Consider the following 9,421-nt stretch of genomic DNA (forward strand, 5'->3'; position numbering starts at 1 on the left):
TTTATGTTAAGGCTATTGCAGCTTATAATATGCGTTATGCACATAAAATCAAAATATAGCCAAAGGCCTATTAATACTGGAATATTCTAATCTTGGTCATGCAAATATGGTGGTTCATCTTTTATTCACTTCACAAAGAGATATTTTCTTCAATCTCACAGTGCCATCGGGTCAAGGGTCATCAGACCATATAGCAGCAGGTCATGGGTCAACAATGTTATCCAGCCACACTTTTGACCGACCTGCAGCAGGACAGACATCAGAAGGTGTGGGTGTAGTTTCCTCTGAGGTCCAATCCCAGCCTACAGGTAGTTCAATTAAAAAATTTACTGAAAATGTACTGACCCTCAGGCCATCCAAGTTGTAAATGAGCTTCTTCATGAGAGAAAAGAAATTTAGCATCAATTTCTCACCAATGGAACCTCGGGTGCCGACAGAGAGTCTTAACAATAAACATAAAAATAAAAATAATTCACATGACTCTAGGCCATTATTGTAAAGTTACATGTTTGTAAAAAAACAAATCCATTGTTAAACAGTTTTATCTTCAAATTAGACTGGAGTTGTGTGGATTATTGTGATGTTTTTATCATCTGTTTGGACTCTCATTCTGACGGCACCCATTCACTGCAGAGGATCCATTGGTGAGCAAGTGATGTGATGTTATACATTTCTCCATCTTGGATTGCCCAGTGGGGAGTAAATTCACAGCAAATGTTCATTTTTGGGTCAACTATTCCTTTAAAAATAAATTTACATGAATCAATTATATATAAAGGTTTCTAGTAAAAGTTATACAATTATAATCCTCTTTGCATAGGGTCAGAGGGATTCGCTCCACATACAGATGGCTCACAGTATGAAAATGGTATGTGTATAACAGGATCTATTGCATCTCATGGGGCTCATTTCTTACTTCTTAAATGCTGTACACACTTATACATAAACAGATCTTATATTCTTTCATTAGGGGAAACCGCTTACGATGGATCTCAAATCGAGTCTCCAGGTTATAAACATCAAAGCTTATCAAATGTTTTCTGTTAAATGATAATTGATGTCATAATTATGTATGTTTTATCTTGTACATTTAGAAATCCCCGAGATAGAATCTAACGGTGAGTCTTAATGCATACTGTGCATCATATTAATCAGAATGAGCGATTTAGTCATTTTAATCGGGTTCTTCTCACAGGTAATGGACACAAACAACTACTGAACGGAGGAGAAACAGGATTTACAGGTGATGAAACACTGAATACTTTGTTTTTAATTAACTGGCATTTCATACAGCATGAAAAAAGATTTTTTTTTTTTAATCTCTGATTTTAACCTGATGTTTTTGATGCAGGCGTGGATCATTTCATGGCGGGCACATCTCAGATTCAAGAAGGAGGTAGAAAAACATGATTTAAAATCTGATCACGGAAGAACCTTTTATTTCTGAGATAAAAAGATACTTGCATTGTTTTCAGTTCAGAAATTCTCGTCGTTGTTTGTTTCATGTGCGTTGCAGGTGGTTTTGATTCATTTGGCACAAGCTCTCACCTGGAAACGACAGGTAAACATCAGCTGAACTCTGAACGCCCTACAAAAGCAAAATACATTTAGTCAAGATTGAGTTATTGAGTCCAAAAAATACCAAAACTCTGATCAAAAACACCAACACTACTGCTGAAAACTTTGGGGACCAGTAATATATATATATTAACAACTCCTTAAATTGATCCCAGAAGTGACAGACATTTTTAATTTTACATTTCAAATAAAAATTGTTCTTTTGATCATTCTATTTGTCACTGAATCCTTAAAAATGCATTAACTGTTTTCAATGTTTAAATGTTTCTTGAGCAGCAAATTAGTATATTAGAATGATCTCTGAAGGATCATGTGACACTGAAGACTGGAGAAATGATGCAAATATATATATATATATATATATATATATATATATACAACTTTGCCATAATAGGAATATATTATATTCTAAAATTATTAAAATGAAAAAAGTAATTCTAAATTGTAATATATTATAAAATATTATATTTGTAATATTTGAAAATATTATAGTTTTACAGTATTTTCGATTTTTCAAAAACATTCAAACTATTTCAATCACCCCAACTTTAAAACCAAAGTGTAGAAATTCAACACCAAAGACATCTATACATGTTCTCTAAACAATAATGTGAGCGTCAGAACATACTGTGTATATTAGGAACTCAAACATATCACTGCAAAATGTAATTGCAGGCGTGATAGATCAGTCAAGCCATGACTTCCTTGTTGACTTAATGGGTGAGCATTTCTTCATTCTCATTAATTAATGGAAGGAATACAGAATGTAGAATGGACACTGACTGTCTCCCTCTACAGGTGGAATAGGAGAGAGCTATGGGCCAGACACTCAAACAGACGGGCTAGGTACGCTTTTAGACCTCTTAGACACTCCTCCAGACGTTCCACCCACATGCCTAGTAACTGACGCTGTCTCAACAGATCACATGGGACTCGCATTTCAGGTGGATTCGGCAGGTGAGCGTCCAATTCAAGTCATCCATTTTTCACTTAAACAGAAAGGCTTGATGTTTATGGCTTTTGAGCTGCGGACACCAGAATTGCTTTCTGCTGATCTCATTGGCCTTGTAACAGACAGGAAAGCCCACACTAGTTAAGTTGACTTGATTTACTCTAATGCCCATGCTGTGAAATGGCTCCTTCCCTCATTCTGTCACACTCTACTAATTATGAGCCGCGCTGACTGAATAAACTGAATAAACCAGCCAGATTCTGTTCTCTGCCTAATAATTTATAGAAAGATGACTGGTGTGAATCAAAGCTGTCTTTTTTTCTCTCACCGGTTCTTCTTTTCAGCTGCTGGCCTGAGTCCAGGGCACCCGTCCAGTGGCGGTCCGGTTCTAGACGCTCCTCCAGGTAATGGCTGCTGGCTGCCTCTCTGTGCTCCTTTAGGTCCTGTAAATTTCGAGTGCTCTTACCTCAGTAGCTGTGGGATTATTCCAGCACACGTCTTATAAACCCTGCCAGACTTTCAGTCGTGACATTTGCTCCAAAGGTAGCAAAATGACAACTTTCAGAGACATTTTCAGTGTCACGAGAGGTCACTGGGGTTTCATGCATCTGTATGAACTACACAGACTGATCACTGAAGTCAAAACTCAACTCACTGAATGAGTGTAGAAGCATTTAGATGGATAGATAGAGCAACTGATTGAATAAAAGAACGACATAACTATAGATAGATATTTCAATATGTCTAGAAACCAATCAGTTACATTGCTAATAGTCTCTTGTCCTGTATATCAGACTCTCCCGGACTGGATTACCTGTTTGTTGACAACGGGAACGGTGATTATACCCATTCAGTCAGTAAGTTAAGTATTAATCTGTTTCCTCGCATTAAATTAGGAATAGTATATTATGTTAATAGAGTCTTTCTAATAATATCTTTTATAATATCTCCAGGCATTTCTGATAATGGAGCCCAATCAAAATCACCAGCTGATACAACAGGTAAACTGATGTTAAACAAAATGCTCACCAAAAATCCCTCGTGGTTTTTTTGGAAAGAGACTTGAAGCGCTGGAACTGAAAGTGTGTCAAATCTTAATTGGGACTGATATTTACAGATTCATCTGTGGTCTTTGACACAATGTCACATCCGGATCATTTCTTCACAGACTATTCAGGTAAGACAACTATTCTAGTAAAACTCTGCAATAAGAAATATTTCACACCCAACACCTACTGTATTCATAATGCTAAATTGTCTCCAAATCTGTTTACATTTTCAGCAAAAGTTTCTTTTTAGCTAACTGTTCCTGTTCCTTTTTTAATACAATAGCTAACTAACTAACTAACAATAGGTTACTTACAGCATTTATTCATCTATTTAAATGTTAGTTAATAAAAATGCTATTGCTGGTTGTTTATTCAAAGTGCATTAACCTTGATTTTGAAAATGTTTAAGTGAATGACGAAAATAAAAATGTACAATATTTCTACAGCATTTATGTTAACGTTAGCTATAGTGTTAAAAAAACTTAATCAACTAACAAGGAACAATACTTCTACAACATTATTAATAATTTAATTTAAATTTAACTAATGTTAACAAACGGTGCTTAATGGTAAAGTATCACCGCTTTTTTCAATTAAAAATGAATACCAAAACAAAACAACTGGAAGCATGATATTTCTCCGCTGTGTTGTTGTTCTCAGATGGTTGGGTGGATAATAATGGTGCAGATTTACCCGAAACAAACGGTAAACTCCAGTCAATAATAATTACCTTACTTTGCTGGAAAATCCAAATTAATCCAGCTGAAGGATATCTTTGCAGGGATTTCATCGTACAGTATTGACACATAATTCATTACTGCATTACAGGAAATGGAAACGGTCGGCACAAACCTGTGGTAGACATGCAGAAAGGTATGTTGAAATATAAAAACATATGAAACCTATAAACGAGAGCGAACTGCAGTGTGTGTCTGGATTTGTTCACAGGTGACCCTCAAGGCGTTCATCTGGACATCAGTATGTATCTAGCAATAAAACACACACAACTAATCAACACACTATCACAACGTTATATTACTGACAGACTACTATCCTGGAATCGATGTGAATATTCCCAAATGTCTTTCCAAACAGGCGGAACAGGCCATCAGGACGCTGCAACGGCGATGCATCACACAGCTGGTACTATATCACCCGCTTCTATGACATCACTGAAAGTCAATTGATTTGTTAGCCATAATTCAATTTTTATGCGTCTTCTCTTGGCTAGTCGGTCTCTAAAGGTGGGGTTGTGTGGGTTTACCAAATGCTTGTGCTCAATACGGAAAATATTTCTCATGGCAGGTTTAAAGCCATGAAATCAAATATCAGAGTTTTTTGGCTTTTAGTTCACATCACATCATTATGCTAGCGTGCTCCTGAAAGTTAACACAATTCAGAAATATGCACATTTGATATAAATATTTACATTTACATTTATTCATTTAGCAGATGCTTTTAGCAAGCGCTAATATGATTTTTAACTATTTAAAAAAATTGACATAACTAATACTTATTGGCTATTAAAAAGGGGCGTGCTCTCTAATATGATCCTACAAATGTCTCGATTCAAAAGGAAATACATCAGATTACAAAATTGCTTGCCAGGTGACTCTATGGGGTCTAAAACAACAGCCAATACTTTATAACAAACTAAATCCATAGACAAATGAGCTGCAATTATTAATTTGCAAATGAACAAAATAACACTTGCCACCACAAACATTCATTTAGTGCTATTTCGCTTCAGACTGTTAACATGCAAAACACATTTAAGAGTATATTATTCTTTATTTGCATCTTTGGATTTCAAAACAAATTGTTAAAAGCCATTTTCTCATGCATTTATACACACAAAACCTAGAACTTTTATTACAACCTATATTTTTTGGAGGAACTCTAATATGTCAACAAAATAAAACAGGTATTTTGAACAAGGCTTTATCCAAAGTTCAGATAAACTGCAGATAATGCCTCATTTGCATATTTAAACCTCATTTCAGCAAACAAAACAAAAATTCAACTGGGATTTATGGTAATATCTATTAATCTAAAATCTAAGGAATCGGAGAAGACAAGCCCAGAATGCCTTGAGATGAGCACAACAAATAAACCTATCCAAAGTGACTTGAAAGATACATAGGCCTACCTTTCCTTTGTTTCCTTATATACTGAAATGTATTTATAAAATGAAATTATTAATGCTTTTGCTTCAATATTAATCTATTTAACTCCTTTTGAAGTTATTTGTCTTGTTGCTGTTTTTTGCAGTTGGTGCACTTGATCTAAACGACCACACTCTCAGTCCCTACACAGACACCACTGGTAAGCAACCGTCTGGAACCCTGTTTCCGTCATGGATTTAAAAAAAAATATATATATAAAAAATAAAATAAGTTCACACTTTCTCACAATTCTGGGGGGAAAAAAGGTCATTTTGAAATTTTTCTCCCAATTCTACATTTAGATCTCGATTATTTTTGTATTATTTGTATGTTGAGCACTTTGAAATAGCATTGTGTTTGAAATATGCTGTATGAATAAACTCGCTTGCCTTCTCAAAGGATTTGACGGTGTCATTGGTGCAGGAGCGCAGACAGATATGGCAGGTATTATCATTGATATTTCACTAAACATATTTTAGAAATACACCGTGAATGAGAGTGAAAGCAGCATTGGTCTGTGTGCATGTACCTGTAATAACAGAGCGGATGTTGTGATCAGGTGCAGGAGGTGATCCAGCGACTGACGGACAGACTTTAACAGACATGACAGGTGAGTGCACCACATTATGCAAAGGAGTTATTCAAATAAAAATGAAATATTTATTATTTGCTGTTTCCTGTTATTCAGGGCAGGGACATTTAGCTGTGACAGATGGCATGCCAAATTACACAGGTAACCACATCTGCTCAGCACATGCAGACACATGTCAGTCTATCACTCATGCGAGGGTTTTAATGTGAAGTGTGTGTTTCTGAAAAGCAGATTCTGTGCGTGCGACTGGGACTGGATTTACAGGTGAGTGACCTTTAGACTGTATCAATAAATCACAATGAGCAAGGCACAGATAATATAAAGGTACTGTGTGTTAAGTAAATATGGGTATAAGTATATATGCAATAATGATCTGAACTAACAAACGGTATGATTTTTATTTTGCCATTTCAAATGTTCTTGTCGAACTTTCAGATGCCTCAGACACACATAGTAGCATGGTTCAGACAGACCTACCAGGTAAATTACGTTTGAAAACATCTGCCTCATCAGGTGGACTAACCATCCAGGTAAGCTGCCCTTATAAAAATGTACCATGGTAAACGTAGTTTCTGCAGAAAGAATGACAAAGATACTGAAAGTCTGTTTGAAGAAAATGTATATCATTTCACAGTACAATAACAGGGTATTTTGGTGGAAACTATGATTATCAAGGTCAATTTTTGCAAGGGTTTGCTTACAAAGCAGAAATTGTGTTAAACGTTTATTAAAAGTTACAAATGAAACAAACCTTTCTATAACTCAACTTCAGTCACAGGGGATCCATTCACAGGGGTTTCCTCACAGACAGATGCCATGGGCACAGGTGGGTGACACACACATGCATGGTTTGCACACACTATAAGGAAAATATATATTCGCAAATTTTTACATTTTTATTTTTAAGCTACTGCTGAACCTCAAGGGACTCTTGGGAGTCCAAGTACGTTTTTAACACATCTGCAAATTATATATATATATATATATATATATATATATATATATATATATATATATATATATATATATATATATATATATATATATATATATATATATATATATACACATACACATACAGACACACATACATACATACATACATACACACCAAGTTCTGAAACTCTAGTTGGCGCAGGTTGATGGGTCCGTAACGTAACTGATGATATTCTTAGCATAAAATGACTTGTCACAAGCTGATTGGTTCATGTTGCATATGATTTCCATTTAAATAGCTGATTAGCATTCACTTGAGCATTGCAGCACGCTTTCAGAGTTCCTCTGAAACCCTCCACCTTCCCAGCTCCACCTGTATAGATCTGCTTCCAGGTATTTTATATGATAATTGTGCAACAGCAGTACGTCTTAAATACTCACAGCACCATATTGGCTTATGTAAAGGCAGTAACAAGTTCCTGTGCTTGCTTGCAACATTTAGCAGCGATAATCTACAAATACACTACAGTAATAACCAACAGCATTTCAGCAGCAGCAGCATAGCAGATCTTTTCCTCCAAAACCTAATACATTAACATTGTAATTACCATTACCATGATAAAATCTTCTGAGCGTTCTCATGATATAAGTATATATATATATATATATATATATATATATATATATATATATATATATATATATATGTGTGTGTGTGTGTGTGTGTGTGTGTGTGTGTGTGTGTGTGTGTGTGTGTGTGTATGTATGTGAATGAAATGCATGAATCACATTACATCTTTAAACCTGCTTTATCTGCAAAACTGTATATTAAAGTAATGAATATGTCAAATTCATCAAATCAGTTGTTAACCTGGTTTGTTTTCTTGTAACAGGCCAACCTGGTGCTACAGAACAAACACAGACAGCTGGTAAGCTTCATGAGAGTTCAGTCACATGATTTATGATTCATTCTGAGGATCTGTATCTTGCTTTCACCTCAAAGTTATGTCAAACCTGTCAAGCAAACGTATCGTTCATAAAACTGAATGAAGAAAAATTCTAAAGTAGAAATTAAATAGTGAATAAATGTATGTCTATGTCTCCTGTGCTGATGAACAGATGCTCAACAGCTCTTCTCTTTTCTCTGTTTTGCTTGTTCTGTCCAGTATCAGCAGGTGAACAGTACCACACATCTGGTCAGGGTTTTGAAGGTGGGTCTGAAATTCTCCATGCAGACTATTCATCTTGAAAATGCTGTCAAATTCATATATTCAGCAGAAGCATAACAAAACAAATGGCCCAAATCATCTTGAAAATGTTATGTTGTACCCACTCATCTTTAATAGAAAAATATTATGTATCTTATTTTAAGACACACTAACCTTTAAAGGTTTCGGGTCTGACACCAATGTTTTAAAGAGTAGTGTATGTTAGGGCAGAAAGCACATAATATGAACAAATTTTGGTTTCATGTTTCTCAAATAATGCTCAGAGTTTTGCACCAGATTGAAAGCTTAAATCAAAACTTTCCTGCTAGCAAACGTCTGTCCTGCTAGCTTGGCCTCAATGATCTGATCTCTGCGCTTTTTGAAAGGTGCAGAAAATGTGGAACTGGAAGATACCTGCTGACTTCCACATGAAGCCGCGAGTGAGGTTTCTGCGTTACAGATTTCAGTGTACGGACCCGTACGCCTGGCAGAGGAACCGTGAACCCGCCCGCTAGACTTTAGCTCTCCTTTGTGTGCATGTCCGTTTGTTTTATTTTTGACTATTTAAACATTCAGAGAATACTGTAACTTAATGTTTTATTGCGCCTGTTAATAAAAGTGCCCTGGAAGTATTTTATTCATTGGTACAACAAAAGAAAAATCAAAGGAGTCAAATGGAGAGAAAAAAAATGGCTTTGTAAATTCAATGGTCGTTTTCCCCTATAAATATTGCCACTGTATTTCCTAGCCTAGATGTTTAAGAAATATTCTTTACAAAAGTCACAATTTGTATATTGCTGAATGTATGTCATACGAAGATAATCTTTACATTAAATTGAACATCTATTTTGAACATCAAATTCAAATACTTGTCATTTTACCCGAGAAAGCGCATAACTTTGTGGAACCTGTTCAAAAACAGGTATTTGGAAAAAGGCAAG

General features: G+C 35.5%; 1 protein-coding gene across 4 annotated transcripts; it reads left to right on the forward strand.

Annotated features, from left to right (window-relative positions):
• Positions 1 to 165: 165 nt before the first annotated feature.
• On the forward strand, positions 166 to 9,327 carry LOC113062030 (uncharacterized). Of its 4 annotated transcripts, XM_026231531.1 has the most exons (28): positions 166 to 308; positions 821 to 868; positions 971 to 1,009; positions 1,095 to 1,118; positions 1,196 to 1,243; positions 1,352 to 1,396; positions 1,517 to 1,561; positions 2,254 to 2,298; positions 2,377 to 2,424; positions 2,500 to 2,535; positions 2,875 to 2,934; positions 3,325 to 3,387; positions 3,484 to 3,531; positions 3,648 to 3,707; positions 4,240 to 4,284; positions 4,408 to 4,452; positions 4,528 to 4,557; positions 4,675 to 4,722; positions 5,851 to 5,904; positions 6,144 to 6,188; positions 6,304 to 6,354; positions 6,433 to 6,477; positions 6,565 to 6,600; positions 6,772 to 6,816; positions 7,109 to 7,162; positions 8,166 to 8,201; positions 8,439 to 8,483; positions 8,867 to 9,326. In XM_026231531.1, the coding sequence occupies exons 1-28, from the start codon at positions 215 to 217 to the stop codon at positions 8,899 to 8,901; spliced, it is 1,317 nt and encodes a 438-aa protein (XP_026087316.1). In that variant the 5' UTR covers positions 166 to 214; the 3' UTR covers positions 8,902 to 9,326. The 4 variants fall into 4 exon arrangements, with proteins under 4 accessions (XP_026087316.1, XP_026087313.1, XP_026087314.1 ...); XM_026231528.1 differs by having other exon boundaries at positions 2,377 to 2,535; positions 8,867 to 9,327; XM_026231529.1 differs by having other exon boundaries at positions 2,377 to 2,535; positions 6,568 to 6,600; positions 8,867 to 9,327.
• Positions 9,328 to 9,421: the final 94 nt, after the last annotated feature.

The sequence above is a fragment of the Carassius auratus genome, chromosome 44 (genome assembly GCF_003368295.1).
Source record: "Carassius auratus strain Wakin chromosome 44, ASM336829v1, whole genome shotgun sequence".
NCBI lineage: Eukaryota > Metazoa > Chordata > Actinopteri > Cypriniformes > Cyprinidae > Carassius > Carassius auratus.

Bases quoted from the DNA above. Each gene is read 5' to 3' on its own strand.
- LOC113062030 (XM_026231528.1), top strand. From the start codon at position 215: ATGTTATCCAGCCACACTTTTGACCGACCTGCAGCAGGACAGACATCA. The intron at 1,244-1,351 runs GTGATGAAACAC...TTTTTGATGCAG, and splicing joins AGGAGAAACAGGATTTACAG to GCGTGGATCATTTCATGGCG. The intron at 8,484-8,866 runs GTGGGTCTGAAA...GCTTTTTGAAAG, and splicing joins ATCTGGTCAGGGTTTTGAAG to GTGCAGAAAATGTGGAACTG.